This window comes from Thalia democratica, chromosome 2 (genome assembly GCF_965202585.1).
Source record: "Thalia democratica chromosome 2, ktThaDemo2.hap1.1, whole genome shotgun sequence".
Classification (NCBI taxonomy): Eukaryota; Metazoa; Chordata; class Thaliacea; order Salpida; family Salpidae; genus Thalia; species Thalia democratica.
The window spans coordinates 46,335,534-46,363,057 of NC_139166.1; the positions used below are offsets into that span (position 1 = coordinate 46,335,534).

The following is a 27,524-nucleotide window of genomic DNA, read 5'->3' on the forward strand; positions in this document are numbered from 1 at the left end:
AGTATGTAGAATTTGCCCAACTTGCAATACAGAAAGAGCAGTAATTGCAGCAGAAGATAAAGACCTACTTCTGAATAAGCGGCAAGATTTATCGAATATTTGTCCCCATAACCGACGATTCTACTTTAAATAACTCTGTCTAATTATGTACTATTTATTTCACAACACTCACATTACAATCACATACACTTGCAAGTTTAATACTTCATGTTTTTAAGCTGTATAAATTGTTGACCAATTTGTTAAATTTATTATGACGTAACATTTCTGCATAACTTAATTTTATTTTCAATTTAAAAACTTGCCTATTCTTAGAGCTTTTTGAGGTTAGTGCCTACTTTTATTAAATTTGTATTTTTTGTAGACAACTTTATAATTTTATGTTTTTATCCCAAACTTTGTTTTTAAACCATAAAGTTCATTTATAGTTACTACCTACATAAACACTATACATAACTATACATGCTTTTTCTGCTTTTTTTCTAATGTGTGTTAATATTTTATAGACTCCGTAGATCTGTTCTTAAATTTATTTGAGAGCAGTGAAACACCGTTAGTTGAAATAAAGTTTTAGCACAAGAACATCTGTGGTATTTTAAAGTTATAATATTCTTAAAAAGACAGAGCATGTAGAAACGTTTGAATAAATCTATATTTTAAAAAGTGTTTTATATAAAACATGGTACTTTTTAAATGAGAAATATTTGTGTTTAATCTTTAATTAATTCTTTTTTAATCACGTTAGATACAGTTTTTTATATTAGAGTAGAATAAATAAAACTAGACTTAATGAAACTAATTTAGTTTTTAATAAAGCTATATATTTTTTTAAATAGAATGATAAACCAGAATAAAATTAAAAATATATATATCTAAGATTAGTTTAAGTGTTAGCTAAGTATCTTTTTATTTGAACTTAGGTATGAATACTTTATCTTTCTAAAAATATATACTGGTTCTTTCAATTGAACTTTTGCGCTTGTTTATAATTTTTCTAAATTTAAAAGTAAAGTTGTTTTATTAGAGAATTACACGCAAAGATATTTTTAAGTAAGTCTAGCCCAGGCACGTGGCTTGGTACGTTTCTGCAAATCTACAGAAATGTATACTTATATGCGAAAAAACTTGTTTTTATTTCAGCTTAAAAAGACTCTTCTTTCTTAGCTTTAAGTATTCATTTAGACTTAGTTATGCACTCCTGAGAGATAATTTCGACATGTATGTACTCTATAGCACTTTTAGTGTCGTAAAGATTAAACAAATAAAATACATCCAAATTGTAACATTTAGCGCGTTAAAGCTTTAATTTGTCAAAAAAAATGCATTGCAAAATTGATGCTAATGGAAGCTGGAGCTTCAAAAATCAAAATCATACAATTTTATTTTACAAAAGTTTGCATAACCTGTTGTTACTATTGACTACGTTAAATGTATGATTTTGATATACAATATAAATGTTATTTGTTATGTAATAAGTTAAATTGTGATTTTCTTATACTTATTTTTAATGAATGTTTTCTGGGTTTACACAAGTCACACATAAAGAGTCATAGTTGGTGTGGAGAAAAATAAATTGAGTTATCACTCGTACTTCAACATTCCATTTTGATGTAATAACATAACTGCATAGTTTTAGATTAAATTCAATAACATTAGAGGTAGTCTAAGTTGCTGTGTTCCCGCTAGGACGTTATCTGCCGTCATTTCAGATGTTTTAATTTTTGTAGATTCGTAACTTTTTTGAGCTAGCTACGTCCCTGGTCTAGCCTATCCTGACAAACGGTTGCCGGCACCTTATCTAAATTTAAAGAAAGGCTTTATACTAAAACAAAAAACTAAATTAGATCCTTAGGCAGTTTTTCAAACTTTATCTTCAAAACAAAAGATGTTTAAAAGTGCCGTACAGACTAAAAACAAGCTAAAAATAATCTTCTAAATGCTATGTTTTTGTATCTGACTTATACCTTTTTTTTTTTTTTGTACTTTTTTGAACGCTTAAAGTGTTTTTTAAACAATTTTAAAATACTTGGGTTGTTATTTTCAACACAATTCGTTTTTATTTTTTACTGAAATATTTTTATCATTTTAATACTTTTTAAATTTTAAAGGGTTTTACTCATTAAAGTTACACTTACAACTTGCATCACAATGTTTATTAAAATTATCTGAATTTTTTTGTTTGTTTTTTAAGTCAAAAATGTTATGATATTAAAAAAAAGTTTTAAAACTAATTTAAATTAAAAACAGTTTGTTGGAATACAAGACTATTTTGTACAAGTTTTCTATTTTTATTAATAAAGTTTTTAACTACTGTTCGGCTTCTGTTTATTCATTCTTAATGTTAGTTTTACTTTTTTTCTTGTCATTTTTTATTTTTACTCATTAAAATTTACACGTATTTACAATTTTTTGAAATCTAAATTTATAGTTGTACCTAAAACGATAAATAAGTAAAACAACATAGTTTCATCTAATTTTTGTTACAATAATTACACAATAAAAAAAAGTATGTTACTGTATCTTATAAAAATTTAAAGTTGGTAGTAGTTTTAACTAGATTTAGTTTCTATCTATACTTTATACTTCAGTTAATCTTTATTCTTAAGCGTTGACAACATTTTATTGGCGGCCAGATTTAGCACACCTTCGCGGACCGGACTTGATGAAAAAAATCTTAGCGGGAATTTTGAAAAGTAGTGCTACGAAATTGAGAAAAAAACTTGTAAGTAAAGTTTTTATTAAATGATAACCACGGCTGAGTACAAAAATATAAACAAAACATATTTTTAACTGATTTTTATCAAGTAGCTCAAATTCTTTGATTCACATGAGCTGTTCAAAAGCTGCGTCGAAAGCCAAAGATTTCAGTTGAAGGGCCGCATATTTCTCACCCCTATTCTGTTTGTTTAAGTAAAAGATTTTTGAAAATGTAAAAATACCCAAAATAACTGTGATTTACTCTTCAGTCTGTATAGCTCAGTAAATAATAATAGCTTATTGAACTACAAAAAAAAATGCTCAAGATATTTGGTCCTAGGACCTGGTGCACAAAAAACTTTTCGGTTATCAAGTCGCACACCACGAGTACTTTTAACGTCTTGTCCAGGACAATTTTTAAAAAAATTATAATCAAAGTTTTAATATGTTTAATTTTCATAAAGTTGTGTTTTATGAAAAATGCCTACAAAAAACATATATAATAAGGACTTGTGTTGTTGTTTTTATTTTGCTGGTAAAAACACAAAATTTACACATAATTTAAGCATAACTGTCAAATACCAATAAATAACTAAGTAACATTTTAAAAACAACTTTAAATTTTTATAAGTTTCAGTTTAGTACTCAAGCACCACTGTATAGATAATTTTCAAACTTTTGCATTGCTGTTAAAAGTTTTAACAGTTTTGTTTTCTTTGTTAAAATATATTTCACTCTTACATTGATTTAAAATTATCACTACTGTAAATTGCACAAGACATGTGTACTAACATACTATTATTTATACCAGGGGTTGCAAACTGCGGCCCGCAATGGGTAAAAGAGCAGCCCGCAAATAAAATTTTTTGAACTTACATTCTGGAATTTGAAAAAAAAAACTCTTAGGCACATACCATGGGAAACTCGATAATTACACTAAATCAGTAGTCTTCAAGCTAATCCAAATCTGTGCACTTTACTCTAAAAAAATCTTTGTGCACCACAAGATGTAAATTAGTGAGCCAATAGTGGTAGGATTGTTTCTATTAATACACTACAGCAATGTTGGCGTTTAAAAATCATTTAACTTAGTTTTTATTATACATGCAAACCTTTTTTTTTTATAAACTGAAGCTAGAGTGTATGAATATTTTAATTAATTTTATAATCTGTTATTTTTTATCTCAATGATCTTGTTTTCACAGCAAAGTTTTCTTTATATCGTATTCGTTATGCATACTACACACTTCCTACTTAAACCGAGTACTCTTTATGTGCCTTACTAACTGTTAAATCATTAAATTAACTTTTTAGTTTGGTAATTATTATTTGTGTTTAACAAAGATGTTAAAACAAAAAAAAATGACAAAAAATATATATATTAAACAGTTAAATCCGTTCAAAACTGTTCTGTGTGCAATATATCTTGGTGCCGACATCTGCGTACTTAGTTCTGATAAAATATTAGTCACTTCATCTACTGAATTTAAAGTTTGCGTTTCAGGAAGCTCCTTTACCGGGTCAAACATGCACGAAGACAATTTTGCACGGAAGGTCACTTTTGCACGAAGGGTCATTTTTACACGAGAGTAAAAAAAGAAAATATTATAAAAAAAAAAAAAAAAAAAGAAAAAAAAAACTAAATTACCGACCGAGGGTAAGGGTTAGGAGAAACAGTGGTAGTAAAAATAATGATAAAAAAGTGACTAAAAAAAATTTTATTTAAAAGTATAACAAAATAAAATTTATAAAAAAAAAAGTTACCGACTGAGGGTAAGGGTTAAGGGTAACAGTGATAGTAAAAATAAAAAATCAAATAAAAGCTAAGAAAAATTACTAATAAAAATAATAAAAAAAAAAAAAAAAAGAATAATAATAAAATTAACAAAAAAAGCAAAAAGAAGAAAAAAATTACCGAACGAGGGTAAGGGTTAGGGGTAACAGTGATAGTAAAAATAAAAAGGTTAATAAATGAAACTAATAACAAAATAAAATTAATTTTATTTTTGAAGTTTATTGTCAAACGAAGGACCTAGGCATTAAAACCTAATCCACTTAAATTGTAAGACACTAACATAAAAAGAAAAACAAAATACAATGTTAAAACAAACATAAAACTCATACAAGGCACAAACTGAAAAAACTCAAACTTTCACAACCGAAATATTCATTGATTCCAAGCCACCAATCTCCAATTATAAATTCCAAAACAACAGTTCTTTGAAACAAGCATCTCTTTGTCAAAATTCTTCATCTCGAAATTCTAGAAACCATCTTGAAGACATAAGTCAATCACTCTTCATCAAACAAGAAATTTCAAAATGGAATTCATTTTTAAAAGTAGACAGAAATCTTTATCTTGCAGAACATTGACCTTAACAACTATTAGCTACTCATCATGTTTTCAAAGTTTAACCACAACAAACTCAGTCAAAAATCACTTCAAACATGTGGCAGCAACAATTCACATATCTAGCTTACAAATCAACTGAGCATCCAATAGTTTTTGAGTCTAAAGCCCAAAGCACATTCACATTAACAATAGACCGGCCAAAAAATCAAAATTACAAAGTAAAAAGTACTTAAAAGATCTATAAGGGGAAGGTGTTGCTTACAAATTAAACTACCAATAAACTACATACCAAATACCAAATCAATGGTTAAAGAGATGAACAAAACTAAATACTTATAAATTTTACTGGTAAATATTTTATTCTAATCAAATTTTTTTAACTTTAATCGAAAATTTTGAAGATTTGTGCAAGATACTAGTTCATTTGGAAGTTCGTTCCACATTTTTACCGAACGATAGAAAAAAGAATTTTGCCAACCAAAATTGTTGAAATGATAATTGAATGTATATTTTCTATTATTACCTCTGAGTGAGTAATTATTTTTATAAGGTTTGAAAAAATTTTGTGAATCAATAGTAGTTTCATTGTTAATTAGTTTAAAAAAAAGAACAAGATGAAATTCAAGTCTTCTGTACTCTAAAGTTTCTATACTAAGCTTTGTTAGTCTGTTTATGTAAGACGTATATGAAATGTTGCACCGATTAAAGATTGATCTCGTAAGTTTTCTTTGAATAGATTCTAGTTGGTTGATGTTTTTTTATAGAACATGGAGACCATAAAGGTGTGTTGTATTCCATCTTAGGACGGATGTAAACTAGGTATATTTTTTTAAGAATTTCCAAATCCGTAGATATAAAGCTTTTTAGAATTTGAAAAGATAAAATTGATGCAGTACGGTAAATATAGTTGATGTGATGGTTCCATTTTAAATTACCTGAAATAAAAATTCCAGGGTCTTAAACACTTCAGTTTTATGTAAGATTACATTGTTTATTTTAAAGTCAAAAGTAGGAATAGTTGTACTTTTGTGAATATTTAAAACATGACATTTGCTGGGATTTAGGTTTAATTTCCTTTATTTTAACCAATGGTAGATTTTATGTAAAGAATTTTGTAAAACTAAGTTAGATTGGCTAAATATTTTTGTGTCGTCTGCAAAAAGCTTAATGTTGCTATTAGAATCAACTTCTGAGGCTATATCATTAATGTAAATTAAAAATAAAAGTGGGCAAATAACCCCTCCTTGAGGAACTCCACTAAAAACTGGTAAGGATCCTGAGAACGTGTTATTGATAAATACTCTTTGTGTTCTATCCTGAAGAAATTCTTTAAACCATTCAACTAGATTTCTATTTATTTTGTATTGAGATAAAGTTTTAATTAACTTAAAATGAGAGACAGAGTCAAAAGCTTTCTGAATGTCTATATAAATTACATAGATAGATTTATTGGTAAAAAAAATACTAACCATTAATGAAAGCAATCCAATAATTGAATACAGGAAGTTCGTTTAGGAAGAAAACCAAATTGTTTAGGAGAAAAAAGATTATTTTAAAAAAGATGATTAAGTATTTTTAAAGAAATTATTTGTTCAAAAGATCTGCAAAAGCTACTAGCTAGTGAGATTGGTCTGTAGTTTAATGGATTATTTATGTTTCCTTTTTTGTATATTGGCATAACATAAGATATTTTCCATTGTATTGGTATGAAAGATATAGCTAACGAGCAATTAAGAGTTAACGAGATTGCGAAATTGAGCGAGCAAATAGTTCGTTTTAAAAAATATGAAGGTATATTTTCTGCTGTTCTAAATTTTTCATCTTTTAAATGATTTACAGATTCTATTATTTCATTATGACTATTAAAAAATCCTGCATTTCAGGACAACTTTTCTCAATGAGTTTAAAATGTTCACCTTCATAATCTTTACTAAATACTTTTTGGAATGATTTGTTAAAACAAGAGGCTTTATCAAAGTCAGAAGTTAATGGTAAATTGTTTTCATTGAGTAAAAGAGTGAAGGAAGGTGCTAGATTTAGCTTCGATTTTACACAAGAGTAAAACTTCTTTGAATTTGTATTTTGACAAAAGCTTTTTTCATAGTGTATGTCGAAATTTTTTACAGCCTTTTGGTATTCTTTTGAAACTAGCTTTATTTTTTAGTAAATGCTGATCTAACTTGTATTTTTTGTATAGCTTTTGCTTTTCTTTTAGTAGCTTTTTTAAATTAGAAGGATATATTTTTCTTTTTCTATTTTTCTTTTTCAAGGGCACACATTTTTTGATTGCAAGATTAATAATGTTAACAAGTTTATCATAAAACTCCTGTAAATTTCCAATCTATACTTGATAAATATTCGTTAATACACTTAAAATCCGCTCTGGAAAAAGCAGGGTAAAGTGTCACAATAGCTAATTTCATGCTCTTATTAACATTTATGCCAAAAGATATAAGGGAATGATCATTAGTATTGGTTAAAGGTGAATCCACTGAATGAAATTTAATTCTATCCAACCCCATGCAATTACAAAGCACTAAATCGAGAATACCACCGTCTTTATGTGTAGGTGAATCAATAATTTGAGTTAAAAAAAATTCTGAACAAAACTTAATAAAACTTTTATTACATTCATTATAAATTGAGCTTGAAATACTCCAATCAATATTTGGAAAATTAAAGTCACCAATAATATAAAAAGAAACATTTTTTAGTGTGAAATGTTTAATTAGGTCAATCATGTTGGATACAATTTTTATAGATTAAGAAAGATTTGGAGGGATATAAATACAAAGAAATCTCAACTTTAATCCATTGAGAATTAAATCAAAGCATATAAATTCAAAAACGTCAAAAGTAATAAATTCACATTTAACTTCAATAATGTTTAAACAATTTTTAGCAAAAACAGCAAAGCCTCCCCCTGCTCAGTCTATCATTGCGAATAACATTATACCCAGATGGACAAAAATTAGAATTAATAATGTTAGGATTTAACCAAGTTTCAGTTAAGAAAAACAAATCTATGTTTTTTGTATATATATAAAACTCTACAAAACTTATTATTAAATGTATTATAGATTTCAACAAAGTTGTTACAACTAACACTTACCCAGGAGTTACAGGGTGGTGTAACGAAAGGGCTGCTATATTTTTTTAGCTATTTTGTTGTTTCGTAAAACGTATTGTACTCTCAGATTTTTTTCATCAGCTAGTTCTTGTTTTATTTTTAATTCTTCTCGCAATTTCTTAAAAATTTTCAATGGTTAGATCCGCATTTATGTATATTTTAACTTCAAAGTCATGTGTCACATATTTGAGATTTCTCAGCTTAATCAGTCTTTCTTTAGCTTTAGTGTCATTGAGTTTTACAATAACCGGTCTGACTTTTCCAACTTCAAATTTACCTATACGGTATAAAGACTTTAGTTCATGTTTTTTGATTTTATTTTCAACTAATACTTCTTGTAGGACTTTAAAATCTTTCTTACAGCTATCAAATTGACTTTGCAAAGAAACATTTTTATTTTCAGGAATATTAAATACGATGATATTTAATCTTTTCTTTTCAATCTGTTTCTGTTCGGTATTAGCATCTATTTTATCTTTAACAACATCAAGTTCACTGCTTATGTCGGTAAGAACTTCAACTGGCTTGTTTTTGACAATATCAGCATAAGTTTTAAATTTTCCTTCAAAACTGTTAAATTTATTATTGATTTGGGAAAAAAGTCTTTTGGTTTGATTGTTTTTATTGCATCAGCATATTTAGAAAACTTTGATTCAAAATTTTCAAATTTCGAAGAAAACTCTGTTTTAAATTTCAAAAAACTTCTTTGTAACTCTGTGATTTTTTATTCTAAGGAAATAACTCTGTTACTAAACATCACATTTTTGTCATCAATCTGAATTTCAACAATACTCTTCTCAATACTCTTACTTTTCTCATTATACTCAGATTTTAATCTAAAAATATCAGCCTGGAGTATATTGAACTCATTGTCTTTTTTACATCCAAATGCAATCAATTTTTCTTTCAAAAGTTTTCCTATTTTGGAACTTTCAATCAAGGCTTTGATCTCAGCTTCTGTAGACATTTACTTTACTTTTTACAATAACCTTTCTTTTATTGAGAATGAAAAAATTAAAATTGATAAAAAAATTAACAAACAAACAAACAAAAAAATCAAACCGTGCAAAACATTATTTGTGTAAAAGTGACCCTCTGTGTATATTTGACTCCTATTCCCTTTATTAGTGACCATATATTTTGGGATTTGAAATGAAGAGCAAAAACTAAAACTACAACTGCGGTCTGCAATTTTTTTTTTTCGAAAATTGGTCCACAGCCATCAAATTGCTGCAGCTTTGATATATACCTTACGATATTTATAAAAACAACAAACAATCCGACATTAAAAAATAATATATACTCTCTGTATGATAATTAAAAAATGTTCTAATTACATTTTGTTCTTCCTTTTAAACGAAAAAAAAATTTTAATTAATTTATGCACACATCAATTCTAAGTTTAAGTTTTATTTAAACTAAAATAAATTTTACTTAACTTGGTTAACTATTTGTTTTACTTTTTTATAAAAATATTATTACTTAATTCCCAAAGGTATAAAATTTTAATGTTATTATAGATTTACTAACTAGAATGAGATACATTTACCAAACGATTATCACTGTCATCGTATTCTAAATTAAAATGCTTATTTTTAATTATAAATTTTTTCTTTTGTATAGTTCTTTGAAGATAATATTTTTCATCTAGAAGTTTTTTTTATGAAGTTAAAAAATGAAAATTTTTTATGACACTTTTTTATAGGTTGTATAAAGTAAATAAATTTTGATCAATTTCAATATTAAGGATAGTATGAAATATTTTAGAAAAAAATCAGTTGTTTAGATACTTCAAAGTTGATATATATTAAAATTGTCTATGTGTAAGATATTCTTAAATTAAAAATATATTTAATCATAGTAGCTGTGTTACATTACAGCTTTAAAACTTCTTTGTTTTCTTCTAAACTTTTTCCGATAACAAAAATGTTTTTTATTCTACTTGTATTAATTAAGACACAAGTGAAGTAAATCTTTCAACTAGTGAAATGATTGTTTTACCATATGATTATGTGATCATACGATTATGTGAGCATATAACTAATATAATGATTTAAAAAGATTATTAGCGAAGTTAAAGTGTTAGGTATTTACAAGTGAACAAACAAATTTATTCAAAACAAAGTAAAATAAATGAAATATCGACTAAACAGTTTGCATCCGTAAATCGTGGTATAGTATACGTGAGTAAATCTTTTAAAACAAGATAAACTACAAAAACACGTAGTAGACATTTTTGGCTGGTTTTTTAATAAAAATATTTTATAGTGTAAACATATATATATAAATATTTTTAAACAAAATGTTTTTAAAAGCAGCACTAATATCATTAAATTAATGTAGCTATTTAAAGAACATGTTTACTTAAAGCTAAAAGATAATTTTGTTTCGTTAATAAGTTTCATATTGTAAATTAAAAACTTCAGTTTGTCTAATTTCTCTTTCTCAATGTGTCTCGGATTTTTTGTTCTTTTACAACTCCAGGACTTTGCGAAGTCTATATAAAATTATTTATTTAGTAGATTTGTCAAACTTTTAAATTGTTTGTCTTTTATTACAAAGTACTTATTTGTAATCATTCATATTAGCGTTAAATTTAATGATTTTCATCTTTGTTCAGAAATTAAATTTTAAGTTGCAAGTTTTATCAAAGCTAAAAGAAGTCTGAAGTCTTAAATACAGATAAAATTTTAAAATAACTTCTCAGAAATTTTAAATTGTAAATGATAATGTTGTGCAAAGAGATTTTATTTTAATTATTTTAAGCTATTATAAATAATAATGACAACTACTATTTAAAAAAAATCAAAACTAATTTAAAGGAGTAATACTTTTACTAATTTTATATAATATTCTTATTATTCGTTATGATATATATTTTATATTGTGACTAATAAATGTGCTTTGGTAAACTAAAGATTTCGAGACTATTATGCACAAAATTGTAAACTACTTTTTTAATTCAAATAAAAATGTGCACTTACATTTTTCATTGTTTCAGTTTTTATATGTTCACACTTAGTAGCTTTGTCTATATAACTTTTATAAAAAAAGTGCATAAACAAAACAAAGTATGAAAAGTACATAAAAGATCCAAAGTAGAAATGAAGTTCTGAAGTCTTGCAGAATGGTGAGTTTTCAACCGATGGAGCCGACTCCCAATACTTTATTGCAAATACAGAAAACGTCCCGACTACCATTTGTAATATCTGGATTGTTTAGAAAATGAGTTATACACATGATTTTCTAATCAAACTTTATTTAAAACTTTTCATTTAAGTTAAGATTAAAATACTGATTTTATAAAATATAACACTTTTTTTCAATTCTAACTGAATAAAACATGTTGACTAAAACACTTGGGTAAAGATTATTGTACTTTTGCTAGTTTTCTGACTTTAAAACGTTTCTTTAATAAAACAGTTTAAGGCATTAAAACTCTTATTTAAATAAGTATGTATTAGAGAAATATAAAATCCAAGTTTTAAATGCATTTCATTGTTATAAAACTTGGTATTAACAAAAAATTCCTTAAAAAGAGATCTTTATTTTGGGTTTGTTCTAATTTTCTTTAAATGTTGATTTCGCTTGTAATAAAAAAATTACTTTATGTATAGCCTTAGCAGAACCATTACAATTACTAACTAATAGATAACAAATAACTTGTTATTAGGTTTCAATGATATTTATAGTTGAAAAAAACTGTATGTCAAACTCTACACCACTCGTATAACCATTAAAATTATCATAAATTTAAATTGCACACAATTTTACATATTATTATTAACACCTTACTTATTAAAACTAACTTGTAGAGAAGTGATAATTTTATTAACAAATCTAGGTGGCTTCAGACCGTATGCTCTAATTGCGTAATAGCTGTACATAAGGGAATGCACAAACAAATTCAAAGCCATAAATACGATCCCACCTGTAGTAATTATTTTTAAGTTCACATACACAAAAATACTACATATTAAAGTATAATTGAGTAAAATATTGGTTTTTTTTGTAAATGTAAGGTGTATAAATGTAAATACTAGTATTATTCAAGTTGTAAGTAACTATCTTCCTTTAGAGAGCAACTAATGACAAATACTTATTTAAATAGTCTTTTTTAACAGAAAGTCAGTAAAAAGTAATGCAATAACTTAACTCTGATAGCCAGCAGTTTAGTAAAATCTAAAATGTTGATAATATTTGCACGGTAAGAAAAATTTGCACAAAAATAATCATTATTTAGTTGTTTTTGAGCTTGCTTAAGAAATAAGTGAACAAAGGATTGAGCCTTTGGATAACTGAGAAATTTAATAAGGTTTACTTACTTTTAAGTTATACATCTTAATTATTTTCGTTAGCAGTTTTTGTTTATATTAATGACGTTAATAAAAAACATCATACTAAAATACAACTTTTTGTAAGGTCTTAATAAAATTAAAAAGGCAATTTTTTAACCTTATAACTTTGAAACTTTCGTTAAGAATATAAAAATAATTATGAGATACTTAAATCAACAACTTATCAACAAACCAGAATAAAATCCTCTATAAGTGATCCAAACAAACCACAAAACAGATATGTGATGATACCAATGAAGAAAAATTAGCTTTTGCTTTCGAAGTACAATAAACACTGTATCAACTGGTAGAAATAAATACTTTTGTCACAATCTATATGTAGTTATACTATTCTGAATAGAAAAATATTAAAATAAAAGACTTGTTTTATTTATTTAAAACAAATTTTTAGAGGCATTAATTAAGTTCTACTATTTTTTCAACGCCTTTAAAAAATGAAAATATTGGGAAAAAAGCAACTTCGACTAACTTAATTCAAAAAACTTGCTAATTACAAACGTAGCACTCCAAAATGCAGAAATTGAGTCATTGTAAAATTCATCATTGGAGCATACGACTCCCCTCACTCCACTGAGGTTGAATGTATTTGCAATAACAAAAGATGTTCGATACAACGCCAGCATGCTGTACAACGCCAACAATGATGACCACAGGCATAAGCTATTGCGTAAAGAAAACCTGTTAAAAATGTTATTTAATAATGGTTTTTAACAAATTTATACTTTGTATATTTTTTTAATGGATTTAAGTCGATAACTACTAGCATATAAAGTATCAAGGTATTTTTTTAGCAACGAGCTTTAAGTATGGAAATTAATCAAGCAATCTGTACATAAAAAATTGCAAAAGTTATTTAATTGATTTTTGATAGATATAGTTTTATAATGTTTAAAAACAACTAAAAAACACCTTGTTCTATCTTGCATGTACCTTGTTCCACCAAAGACGATATAAAGGTAAATTATAGAAGTTACTATCGGAACAATTAAACTCCTTGTAGTTTCATTTTTTAGAAAATTATCCTTAGAATTCCAGTAATTTTCTATTTGCCATTCTAAAAAACTACAATTTAAGGTACTATATATAAAAAATATGAGATTAAACAAAAGTTAAAAATAGTTTTGTTTTTTGATAGTTATACTATTAGTATTGTAAACTAAGCTTTAATCGTAAGTTTCTAATGTAGGGGTGGGCAATGAGACGTATATTTTAGCTATAAAAAGATTGTGAAAACAAACAAAATTGATACTAAACAGATTGAAATATACTTCTAATGCGATTTTTATTACACAGTACGACCTATTAAATGGTTATCTCATATAGGTTTTGTTACTATCACATAATGTCTAAAAGTTTTTACAGTAAGATTTTAAAAATTACACGGCCCATAAAAGATTATTTTGTCAGATTAAACTTTAAATTTAAATAAACTGTATACAATATGGATTTATTCTTTCAATAATTTATTTTACAAACTAAGTTTCGGTCAAAGACCTCGTCAGTGCTTAAATAAGTTTTATTCAAGTAGAATAATTTATAATATATTTAAATATTTGACTAAAGAAAAATTAACTACTTCAGATATTTTCTAACCTGTATTCTAACTTTAAGTTTTAATTTTTTTTAAACTATTTTGTTCTATTAATTTTTAAAACACTAATATTATGAAAATAAAAACTTTTTATACAAAATACTAACCTCCACTACTGTTGAAGTTTGTCATAGTCAATACAGCAAAACTATTTTACCACTGAAAAGTTAGGTTAAATCTTATAATTTTTCCAATAGATATACCTTGATTGAGTATTTTTTTATTGTGTTTAGCTAGTTGCAAAGTTAAAATTAATCAACAAATTTTTAATAAAAGTAACATTAAAAATCTTTTATCGGAATTAGCTAATATTTGATTACCAAAGTTCTAGTAAATCAAAAGTTTGTAAGTACATAAAAAGTAAATACAAAACTTAAGTCTTCCACATTTTTTTATATGTAATTTCACAATTTATTAGTTTACATTTTGAATATAATTACAAAACTAAAATAAAGCTTTGTCTTAGACTTTAAGAAATGCAAGTATTTTATTTTTAAAATTATAATAAAAATCAAAAAATTAAACCCATTTGATACTAAACAAACTCACATCAATTTCTTTTTACTTTAACTTAAATCTAGTTAGTTAGTTTTTTGTATTTACCACACCTTATAACGAAGTTAATGCAACAATGAAACTATAACAAAAAAAAGCTGTTAAAAACAAACTTTAGCTATATTTCAAACCATCATTTCTGTAAACTATTAAATAAATCATTTTGCACTAATTTTACTTACAACTTTTCTAAACTTTTGCTTTGCTGGTTTTGAATTTATTTTTTTAAACTAAAATTCAAATATACACAAACTTAAAATTAAGTTTCTTAAAAAAGGTTTATATCTCAAACTTTGTTATACTAAATTAATGTCACTTTAACAAAAACTATTTGTTAAGTATTTTTGAATTTTTTGTATTCTATGGTAGATATTTAGAACATCATTTAAAAATTGCTTTATTTTTAACGCCTCAATAGTTCTATTACTTCTGAAATTAAAGATTTTTACAAGTTGTCACAAATATTGTAGTTACATTCTCAAATGATCATTTGAAGGTTACTATAGTTTAATTTTAAGTAATCAAATTTTAGCGTCAGGTTTATACTTCCATATTCAATTCGAAAAAACTTAACTTACATCGGTTTTTGTAGCTTTTTATTTTATTTCAAATAATACAGCTGAAATTACTTGACATATTTCTTAAAACTAGCATTAAAATTTTAACAAGATTTTTATTTTGTTACTTTATATTTAAAAGAAGCAATACTTGTTATTTTACAAATTAATAAAAAAAGTTAGACAATTTAATTAAAATAAAATAAAAATAAAAAAATTTCTTTATTTTTTAAATTATTTTTCTAAACAAAAGCTCATAAAAATTCAATTTTCAAATTTTATTAACAAAAAACTTTCTTTTTTTTTTGAAGAAGCGCTCTAGATTTAAACCATAAATTCTCTCGCTCTTTTAAATCTGAGTTTAAAGTAAAAGGAGAAAACACATACATAATGTATGCAGTATCCAATGTCTTGTTGACCAAACTATTTCTCCTTATTGTGTAAATAATCTCATAACGGTCTGCACAACTAAAAAAACATGAAAAAGTGAACACTTTTTGTCTAATCACAACTATTTTATAGAATTTGTTTTCACAATTACTATTTTCTGTGAAAAAGTTACTGCAGTAAACTAAGCTTATAATACAAGAAGTATTAAGAAATAATATAATTTTTTTTTACATTGTAGCTTACATATTTCATAAATTTAAACTGTTGTCTTTATATTTTTTATATACTAAAGTGTATTTCAACTATGATTTCAATTAATTTTTGGCAATTTCTACTTATAATTTTAGAGTTAGTAGTTCTTACTATACTTCTTGAAGTTTTAAAATTAATAATGTCTTTCAAAAATTTTTGAATACCTAAACTACTATGTATTTTAAAAAAAACTGTTTTTTTTTTTAATAACGCGATTGCAATTTTCTCTCACTTAAATAAAAAAAATTAGCTAAAATTATAAAAATGATAAAATCATGTATAGTCAGAGACAAATAATAATCAAAAATAAAATACTTTTATATTTTCCTAGTTTTATTTAGTTTTTCTATTTTATCAAGAAATGCTTATCTTTGTAACTAGAGCTGCACTGCAAAAAAACACGGCAAAAATGTTAAAGAATGTATAAAACAAATGAACAAACAAGCAATACACTTAAAAAAAAGTTTAAACCTAATATTAATATATGTTGCTTATATGTTAAACAAAACTATAGTGTAACGTGAGAAACTATGAAAGAGTTTTTAATTGTTATAACAGTTCTTTTAGATGTAATGATTGTATGGAGTAGAAAATTTGAAACTAGCTAATGTCAAAAACGGCCTTTTTAAAGGTAAAAATCAAAAAATACATTTTGTCTTGGTTATACAAAAAACTATAAGTCTTCACATCATAGAAACTACAAAAAGCTGATATAGTCAAAAAAAAAAAAAATGTTATTCTAGTTTTAATTTCTTTTTTTTAGTTTGCTAGTTTTAATGTTTATAAATTATTCTTGATTAGCAATAATTATAGTTTTAATAAGCTGATAATTAAAAATAGTAAGCTAGTAATTAAAATGTTTATCGTTAAAATATGGATCAATGTATAAAAATATTTGTATGTTAAATGATACAATGTAAAATATGAAAAAAAAAATTTAAATCAAAAATTTTAAAAAACTTTAAGCTAATAAATTTGACAACAGTATTTTGTTTTCTTAATAAATAAAGCCTAACAAAATATTTTTTTTTCAATATTCCTTCAATTACCACCAGGGAAACACAATTCAAACTGCACAAAATAAAACAGAAGATATACAATTGAAAAATAAGTAAACTATCTTTTAAACTATATCTTAAAAACACAGTAAAACTAATGAACAAAAAACAACTTAAACAAAATAAATATGTATAAGTAATGCAATCGTAATTTAAAAATACTCCAATTTACAAAATTTAGGTTTCTCTAAGTATATTAAAATAGTTTCGAGACAAATTGAATAATCAAAAGTCAAAAAATCCTTAAAAATTAACCTTGAAATATAAGATTAAAACAGTAATTATAGAACTGTTATCTACGATATGTTTATATCATTTCCTAATGCTGAGCTTATTTTCTTCTATACTCAACAAATATATGAATTAATGCACTTTAGCGCATGCTCCTATCCTATATTATTTTTTATGTAATCACTCTCTAGTCTCCATGTGTGCCTAATCTGCTTATTTTCGCATAAGCATTCATATTTATAAACAAAAAAAATTCATGTATTATCAATAGGCCTTTTTCCGTTGGATTTAATATTGGTTTAGAATAGGACAAAAACCTCTTTCTTACTTATTGCAAAGAGTTTTTACTAGAGTGTTTTTTACGTTTTCATCACAATTTAGAATTAACTCCGATGAGCCAACGTAAGTCCAAAGTACTTTATGGACTAAAAAAATTGATTTAATAGACTACGAACTTAATTACGAACTACAACTTAATTACTATATTTACTAACATAATTTAATATCTATTGAAGTCTTGTTGAAACGTTGAAGTATTTTTCCTAATATTTGCAAAGTCATCAAAATAAAAAAGTTTTTTTTCATGATCTTTTTATTTATAGTTATTAAAAAACTACTTTTTGAGTTTTTTTAATATATTTGGGTAAAGTGGATTAGGGATAAGGGTACAAATAAAAAAGAAAATTAAATCTTTTGAAAAAATGCTGACTCGGCAAACATTTGGGGAGACAATTTATCGTTTCAGTCAGTCCTATCTATTTTAGTAAAAAAGTACTTTTATACTATTTTATTCATCACCCTAAACTTTTAATTAGAAAAATTTAGTGCTCTGTGATACAAAGTTATAATTTAATTGATATTTCTACGCGTTCTTATATCTCTTTACGGCAAGAAGATAAATCAAATGCTAATCTGTTGTTTGACTTATATTCTTTAGTGAATTTTATGAATCGGTCCACTCTGTAAAAAAATTTAAAGAAAATAGTTTTCTCTTTGTTACTTGTTAGTATAATGCAAACACTTATGCAGCCTAAACACCTTTTTTATGTATGGTTTTATATCTGAGATGTTCGAAATATCTGTTATTGATATTGGCTGCACTAGGACCTAAATGTGAGTCCATTGCAATTAAATCAATTAAGCAAAACAATATGTCATTGAAATTAAACTCGACTACTTTCCTAACGATCTCATATAGCGAGTCATCAACTCAGTGTAATGCTTAAATAATTAAATTTAGTTGGTCCCCATTAGTTCTGTCGTTTTAATTAAACATAAAAAATCAAAAAAGGACATAAAGTTATTTGATTAATGTATTTGTTTGATAACAAAAGTAAAGGTGTAATTTTTGTGGAACTTTAAAAGTGTTGTAAAACTCATTCCTACAAAAAAAAAAGATTTGGATGTTTTGAGTTGGGCAACCTGATCATTGAAAAGGTTGGTATAAACCAGGGGTCGGCAAACTATGGCCAACGGAGCAAAAATCTGCTGTCCGCGAGATACTTTCAAGCCGAAAACATACATTTTAACAAAAAAAAAACTTTTGTCGTAAGATAAGTTATAATAAGATTACTAATCTAATTATTATTCTTTAGTACTGCTCTGTTAAAGCTTGTTTTATCACAGTAAGTTTTTAAAAAGTAATATTCAAACTTTTACTTCTTATTTTTTGGATAAACTACGGCCTGCAAGCAATTTTTCTAGGAAAATTTGCCAACGACCTATAAAAGGCTGGCGGCCCCTGGTCTAAGTGAAATATCGGGCTGTGTAACTTGGGAATCCATTCATCCTCGGCCTAATGGATATTTTGATATTTTTACTATTTAATTATTATTCGTACGAGTTATAAACTGCAACTCGGTCCTTTAACCTTCAAAATGATCCAAAATGAAAAAGTTTCGCTTGTTTATTTCCTTAGATCTCCTCGGAATAAAATTACTAAAAACTGACCATAGTAAAGTAAAAACTTAGTTAAGTCTAAAAGTTTTCTAATATTTTTCAGAGTAACATTATTGTTCATTGAACGAAAAAATAAGCGCTCGAAAAGTATGGGCTAAGGACCTGTTGTACGAAAAAACCTTTCGGTTATCGAGTCGTACACCACATGCTTTAACAAGTTTTCCGGAGCTAAAAAATTAAATTTTTTTATACTGAAGTTTAAAGCCTTAAGAAATAAAACAATCAATAAAATGAAAAAAATAAAATAAACGAAAATTAACTAAGTTATGTGTTTACTTTAGAAAGTTAACCATAATTTACTCAAAGCCTTGTCTAATTATAAAAAAAACATTCTAAGCCTAAAATTCAAAAGAATTAACATAGAAGTAAATAACACTTCTAGACTTAAAAAGTTTACTAAAACTTAATTTATAAAACGAGAAAAACAGTACTAATAGCAGACATGAATATAATTGAAAAATAGTTCACAACTTTTTAAATAAGGTAAAGTTGTAAAAAGCTGAAATACTTTTACGTTGAATTTTATCAGTATTTTATGCGAAAAGTTTAATTTATTTTTAAACTGGTTGAAATACTTGAAGAAGTTAATATTTTAATAAATAGACAAAAAAATACAAGAAGAATTTAATTATTTTATAAACAAGTGAATTTGACCATAAGCACAACTTGACTTTTATAAATAACAATATAGAAACAAGTACTGTAACATTTATACACTATGCACTTGATGAGAAAATAAAATAAAACAGTAACAACGAATAATAACAATAACAAAAAATTTATTTTATTAAATTTTTCTTCTGAATACTTTTTTCAGCCCACTAATGTTATTATAAAGAAACAGATTATATTTGCAAAGATAAAAAAAGAAAATTTGTTTTAGGTTTCCTCAGAAAATCAGCTTAATAGATTATAAGTTAACTTGAGATAGTAATCTCAACTTACCATTTATTTATTTACTTAACTCTCTGCTAAATAGTACATCTATCACTCAATTTTTATATGGAAATACTAGGGAAATAAATATATACATAAAGAAATTTGTAAAAATTCTGAAGTTAACTCAAAGTAGTCATCTTAATTAATAATCAAAACAATAGCCAGATAGAAAATGCTGCAATTTAGACTGAACCACTGTTATTGTAACCATAAAAATCAACTTTTGAACTTTTTTGTTGTAATAAATGACATTTATTATTAACTCCCTGAACAAAAGTAAACAAACGAGTAGCAATGATTACTTACGACCTTGATAATAACTATTTAGTAAATATTTTTAAAGTTCATCCTGGAATTTTCCAAAATGACTTAGATTTTTTCAACATAATTTACTACCTTGATAAGCTAGCAATTTGTGACCACTCGTGTTGTTGATTCTAGGTAGGAAATGATTTGTTTCTGAAACCTCGTATAATAATTATGGATACTTTTAACACTTTTAAAGTAATCATTAAAGCTAGTTGGTAACAAATGGTTGTTAAATTTAATCATAAAGATACCTAATTTTTATAAAAACAGACTTTCAATTTTCGAACACTATCATCATATTTCACGTGCATAAAGTTAATTTTATAGGCAAATTTATAATTTTTCAAAAAACATAAAACTTAAATATCAGTTATTTTCTTTATCTTAAAAGCTATCTAAAGATTTTTTTTTTATTTTAGAGAACGCACCTTTGTCTTTAATTTAAGAAAAAAAAATTTGGTATGGGGTTTGAATTATTTCATGGGGTCCCTCCAAAAATAAAGGTTTTTTTTTCATTATTATGGTATTAAAACCAAAAAATTTTTTTCCCCTTAGTTTGCATTATATTAAAACTCTTAAATGTTTATTTTATAAATAATGTTAATATCTTTTACGATTTTGCCCCAAAGCAAAATGGTGTATATTACACTATCATTTGCCTTGGCCATTTCCTAGATAAAAAATTGATAAAAGGAAAAAAAAACTAATTAGAATGTGAATTACAACAAATTTAACTAAATTATTTTAGTTTAACTAAATTTGTTGTAATTCACATTCTTATTAATTATTTTTTATCTTTTATCAATATTTTATCTAGGAAATGGCCAAGGCAAATGATAGTGTAATGGACATCATTTTGCAAAATAAGGGAAAAAAATAAAAATATATATTTATTTTTGGTTTTAATACCATAATAATAAAAAAAAAACCTTTATTTTTGGAGGGACTCCATGAAATAATTCAAACCCCAAACCAATTTTTAAATTAAAGACAACGGTGCGTTCTCTATAGAAGAAAAAAAAATTAGATAGCTTTTAAGATAAGGAAAATAATTGACATTAAACTTTTATGTTTTTTGAAAAATTTATAAATTTGCCTATAAATTAACTTTAAGCTCGTTCATATTTTTCTAATTTATACTACAAAGTGCTCTGATTGTTTTCAAAGTTTAAAACAGGCTGTAATCGAAGCATTTTATAAGCAAAATAATGTGAAGGTTCCATACTTTAGTGTTAAGTATGTGAATTTTAAGGATGACATTAGCCTTAACTGATGGTAAAAATCAATTACATATTGAAAAAAAACGTCTGGCTAAGTTTTAATATCTGCTTATTTAGACACAGCCTATATTAAAACATGTTTTTTGACTTGAATGTAAGTTAAAAAAGATTTTTTAGATTTACAACTATATAGTTTTACAGACAAGTGGTTACAATTTTAAGATTTATGAGTTTAACGAATAAAGAAAATGTACTAGAATCAGTTGATAGAGCAAAAAACAAAATTAGAATATTATGTTTAACCTGCAGTAATGTGTTCAAATATTTTATTTATAAGCAAGTTTGATTTTTATTAATACGAATTAAGTGAAGTAGACTGGCTTGGAATAATCTTTCTATAAATATAGTAAAATGTACTAAAAATTAACAGAAGCTTTTGGTAGTTATCATGAATATAGCTTGTGCATTGCTATAATCTCAACTAAAAAGCATTTGCATTCTTTTTGAATAAATATTTCTTAACAAGAATTAGTTTTTTAATTTCTATGACACCATTTTAAAATTACGTAGTTTACTACTACTGTTGATTTTTCTGTCTAACTCATTTTGTTTCCGATTTCAACATTTCTTAAATTCATGTCTGTTATTTTCATTTGGCTATCTAAAGCAAAGCTGGCTTTTCGCCATCATTCAATAAGTGTTAAGAAACAACACTTCATGTGACAATCTGCAATATCATTTTTAAAATAATATATCAAAAATTAGTTTTAAGCCATCAGGTTATATGTCTTATGATAGGTTAAGAAATTCTGCTTTTAAATTTTAAGTAAAACCTTATTCTATTGGTGAATAAGTAGTTTTACTAATAACCAGATGATTTTTATTTTATGACATTGCGGTCTTTGATGGTGGAATGTAATGGAAGTTGTTAGTTTTAAATATAAAAAGTTTATAAATCCTTGCATTACAGTTAGTGGTTTCAGTGTTAATTTGTTCAAAATTCTGATTTATTGTTTCAGAGAGGTCTTTAAAACTTCACAAGTTTATAAGTTGATAAACAATTAAAATACTGTCATTTTAATTTGTATTCACAACAGAGTTTGAAACTTAAAAATATCAATAGTGAAAAGAAAATATATCTTCTTGATAGTTTGAAAAGTAAACCTTTAATAATAACTAAAATACTTTTACCTTTTCTTGTTCAAACTTCAAAGTTTTTTTAGTAAATTAACTTTTCTAAGTTTATATGTACCTGTTAAAAATGATTATTTACTGAAAAATTAAGTTATTAAACTTAATAACATTGCTCATGTATCAGTATAATAGAAAACTTTCTTTTAAAATAAACTCTTATAAAAGTGATTTTTACTTAAAGCAAAGGTAGAGTTTAAGATGTTGTAATTTTTTTTAAGCTACTAAATCACAAGTGTAAAATGATTAGACAAATTTTTATTTGAACTAAAAACTGTTTAAGAAACAAAACACATAAAAGTTAAACACTAACTAAAGCTTCAAATAATGTAAGCAATTTTTTGAACATATTTTTAACTTTTAAGTTGGGTGTTAAAAGAAGTTATTTTAAACAATTATGATCAACACTACTGTACAGCAGCTCTACAAAAACATTTAGTTATTTTTGTCAAAAAACTCAATTCCATTTAACTAGCTCATAACTACGCATGTTAAAACATATTAAATAACTAAAAAATGTTATACTATAAAATTATTACAACTTTAAATCTACCTATACTGTACTTTGAAAATAAATTTATTAGCTTGCTAGAGTTAATCTTTTTTGCTAAAGATAGGTGAAATATATCACATCAAAGGCTTGAATGACTTTCAAATCATTTATTTGATTTAAATTAGTGTTTGAAACACCACGATTTAATTAATGAAAGGTCCAAACAAAAAATATTGTTGTAACATAGTTAAAGCTTTCTCAAGTACAGACAAAATATTAAATTAGTAGAACATTGCTATAAACTTTTCAATCTTAAAAACTAGCCATCTTATTTTTGTAATAGAGTTCAACTAGCAATGATTTATTTAGTTAAAACATAGATGCGTTGTTAAATTTAAGGTTTAAGTAATTTGTTGTTATTACATTCCAACAAACTTGTTTCATTCAAACTTTTTATTGAACATCCTTTAAAAATAACTTAAACTTTTACTTAAAATTAACATTACTAAAGGTGGCATGATACTTATTTTATTGACTTGTACTTTAACTGTATTTTTAACTAATATTCTATTACTTTCAAGTTTTTGTAATTTTAACTTCATTAAATTTAGTTACTTTAAAAAATTCATTAAAAAAAGACAGCACGGTTTGAAAAAAGCAATTAAACTAGTTTATTAATTTGCACTAATAGCTCTTGTTAAAAAAAATCAAGTAATTAATAATCAAATCAGAATACTTAGTTGCATTTAGATGTGAATTTACATAATTATGTACACAAAACAATTTCCTATGCTTAAAACCGATTCTATTACCAAGCAAGCTGTTTTGACTTGGCTGTTTTTCTAACACCACCCTTCTGTCTAGAGGCCTTTCTTTTGGCACGCAATTTCTTTGCTTTTCTGGGATTGACCCAATTTGGATATTGGCCATCTGCGTCTAACATAGTCCTTTTGTCACGAAATACTTTTTCCTTGTCCACATCCATTGAATCTTCTGTTTTGGCAGCAGCAACTATAGTATACAAAGCAAAAATTTGTTATTAATAAACAATAGTGTTTTTGGCATTACTTAATTTGTAAGTAATTGAAATTGTAATGTAGTTAGCTTTAAAAACATTAATATTCAAATAATACACTGTAGATTCGAATGTTTTAGCTTTTGCTCTCAAAATAACAAAACTATTTCAACAAATATACCTTAGATAGGCTCACCATATTTAACTAATAATAATTTACTTTATTTTTGTTATAACCTCTATTACTTTTTAAGACCAATTTTTTTGATTTATTTTTCTTTTTTGCATTGATACTTTCAAATACCTTAATTAAATAAATAAAATTAGTATTTTACTCAGTATAAGAACTGTCAACTATACTATTTAATAGATTAAAACATCATAATGTAAAGTACAATCATCTGCTGTGTAAATACACACCTAGTAGAACTACACAATTTTTCAATGTTCATCTTTTTTGACATATATTTTGATTAAATTTTAATTTAAAGTTAAAAAATATCAAAAAAATTGACTTTCTTTTTTAATCAAAATTTTTATTTAATAATTATACTTGGACATATGTTTCAAAATATTGCAAAAAATTTATATTAAACTTAAATTTGAAGTATCAAGTAGATAAGTATTTAAAAAGATTTATACTTATATTCTAAATTTTCTGGGATGTTTAACAATAGAAAAAAAGTGGTCCATAAAATAGGAACAGGTCAAATATGCACAAAAACATTTTGCACAAGAAAATATAAAAACAAATAAAAGAAATGAAAAAATATAATAAAAAACAAAATATGAAAAAAAAAACCACAAGGGTAAGGGTTAAATGCGATAGTAAAAATAAATATGATGAAAATAATAATAATAAATATATACTATTTAAAAAAAATTACTGTCCAAGGGTAAGGGGAAGTGAAAGGAATTTTTTTTTAATTAAAAAAATAATAATGAAAACAAAAACAACATTCAAGCCATGCAAAAGTGTCCATTTGTGCAAAATTGACAATGCAAAAGTGACTCAAGTCATAAAAATAGCTCCGAGTGATTACAAACTGTCCTGAGTGACCTTAAACTGAGTTGAGTCATTCTTAGTTTTTTCATATCTTTAAAAAGTTTTTTTTTTTTTAATCATAAAATTCAAGTTTTTCTACAAAGTTGTTTATATAAAAACAAAATATTGACACAGAATCAAGTAAACCTCATTTTAACTCTAGAAAAAAATCTGATCTGAGGTTTAAAAAAAAACCTATAACTATTTTGAGTTATTAATCTAAAAAAAACTACCCTCAGTCAGCCTGATTTTTAAAACAAAATATCCTGAGTTATCCAAAGTATGTTGATAGTAAGCAACCCTTAAACTTTTGTGATATTTTTTTGTTAATTTTGTTCTTTATACAACTAATTGTAAAAATATAAACCCTTTTATAACTTGTTTTCAAAGGTACCTAGAAAACACAGGGTTGCCAAATGTTTTTGGAAAACTTTCTCCAGGTTTTTGAAATATCCTCTAGGTTTTTAAAAGTACTAATTTTTGGGTCAATTTTTAGATTAAAGTTAAGTTTAAGGTTATCAATTATTAAATAGTATAAAAACATTGAAAAGATATTAATAAGCTAATTGATAAGTGTTTTTGAACAAAAAAAAAATATTTAATGATGATAGAAAATATTTTCTGTATGGAAGGTTTTATAATTCAAATCAAAATGTTTCTACTTATGTAAAAATTGTTTAAAATTCCAGGTTTTTACAGGTTTTTTATCAAAATTTCTCAAATTCCAGGTTTTTCATCCTAGATTGTCAAATTCTAGGCTTTTCCAGGTTTTCAAGTTTTTTGGCAACCCTGAAAACAGTATAATTATACATTTAGCTTTGTAGTTGTAAAAAAATAAAAATTACAATTAAGAAAAAAAAACTAATGACTTGAAAATATTAAGAGTAAAAGTATGGCACTAGGCAGTTTAAAATTAAAACTCAAAGATTTTTAATTTCAGATATAAAATTTATATACTTTAATAAGATATTTACATCAATAAGTAAAAATTATAATATTTTAAAACCAACAAACTATTTTAAATATATAAGTACAGTAGACTACCGCTTAAGTACGCACTTTTTTTGGTACGCACCCCACCTTAAGTACGCACTTATCCAGAAAGACAAAAAAAAATTCTAGGTTAATTAAAAAAAAAATATATTTTTTATATATTTATATCAACTTTAAATATCAAAATAAAGGAAGTTTATATTAGAACTTCTAATAAATTCCAGTTTTTTTACCTAAATTTTCAATCATCAAGTTTTTTCAGATTATTTTATGTTTCCAGGTAGAATGGCCAACCTACTGAGTTAGCCTGAGACTTTTACAACTTTTAAGCTAGGGTGAGTAATCCTGAGTAGTCTAAGTGGCCTGAGATTGTGACAGTCCTGTTATTAAATGCTAATAAACTAAATACTTATGTAGTGGTTGCAGAAAAGTGAAAATAATAATGATATTTGAGCTGTAATGCTATAAAATAAATAAATATAGATGACAAAGTTAAAAAATAACCTACAAATACAACATAGTTAAGTCATAATTTAAATGTACACACATTGATGTTTTGAAAATGTTTGGTAAACAAAATGTAGTTTGGTACTTTCCCTCTAACAAAATAAAATATGGAAAATATGGCTTAATATTCTTTTTTATTTCATTGACTGTCATTGACTTTCTATATTAAATGTATGTATTATGTAGAAACTTTTTACAGAAAAAATAAATCATTTCAAAATCTATTAAAAAAATTTGCAGATTAGAATTATTTATTAAATGTTATTTAAAATAAAAAGACTTGTTTATTTGTTTTAATTATTTGCTGGCTAGTAGTAAGAAAGAAAAAAAACAACTAAATTTCATATTATACTATGTTGTCAAAAAGTACGCACTATCCGTGCTAAGTACGCACTTTTTGGTCGGGTTCAATTTGCGTACTTAAGCGGTAGTCTACTGTATTTAAGAACAGAATCAAATACTACCTGCACTGGTAGATGGAGCAGCTTTTTCTGCTTCCTCTTTTTTTATCAAGTCAAGAGCTTTAAACTTGATCATATCTTCAGTCAAATTGATCTTGTCTTTTTTAAGCACTTCTTTTAACTGCTTTATAACTTTTACTTCGTTTTTGTCACGCTTTACAGCACGCATTTTTCTCTTCCATTTACTTCTCAAACTTTTTGCCATTTTAGTTTATATAAA

The 27,524-nt window shown here is 25.2% G+C and overlaps 2 protein-coding genes across 2 annotated transcripts; both read right to left on the reverse strand.

Annotated features, from left to right (window-relative positions):
* Positions 1-2,823: 2,823 nt before the first annotated feature.
* LOC145828619 (very long chain fatty acid elongase 6-like) lies at positions 2,824-14,261 on the reverse strand. Its single transcript, XM_082936376.1, has 6 exons — positions 14,237-14,261; positions 13,448-13,592; positions 13,008-13,216; positions 12,711-12,821; positions 11,990-12,111; positions 2,824-2,898 (listed from the first exon to the last, which is right to left on the reverse strand). Exons 1-6 carry the CDS (start codon positions 14,259-14,261, stop codon positions 2,824-2,826), a joined length of 687 nt encoding a protein of 228 aa, XP_082792502.1.
* Positions 14,262-23,166: 8,905 nt separating this feature from the next.
* LOC145829442 (protein LLP homolog) lies at positions 23,167-27,524 on the reverse strand. The gene is made up of 2 exons (XM_082937227.1): positions 27,308-27,524; positions 23,167-24,294 (listed from the first exon to the last, which is right to left on the reverse strand). The coding sequence occupies exons 1-2, from the start codon at positions 27,507-27,509 to the stop codon at positions 24,092-24,094; spliced, it is 405 nt and encodes a 134-aa protein (XP_082793353.1). The 5' UTR covers positions 27,510-27,524; the 3' UTR covers positions 23,167-24,091.

Bases quoted from the DNA above. Each gene is read 5' to 3' on its own strand.
- LOC145829442 (XM_082937227.1), bottom strand. From the start codon at position 27,509: ATGGCAAAAAGTTTGAGAAGTAAATGGAAGAGAAAAATGCGTGCTGTA. The intron at 24,295-27,307 runs GTAGTATTTGAT...TGTATACTATAG, and splicing joins TGCTCCATCTACCAGTGCAG to TTGCTGCTGCCAAAACAGAA.
- LOC145828619 (XM_082936376.1), bottom strand. From the start codon at position 14,261: ATGACAAACTTCAACAGTAGTGGAG. The intron at 13,217-13,447 runs GTGTTTTTTAGT...CATTTTTAACAG, and splicing joins TACATGCAAGATAGAACAAG to GTTTTCTTTACGCAATAGCT. The intron at 2,899-11,989 runs GTTAGTTTTAAT...TTAAACAAACAG, and splicing joins AAATTATCACTTCTCTACAA to AATAGGGGTGAGAAATATGC.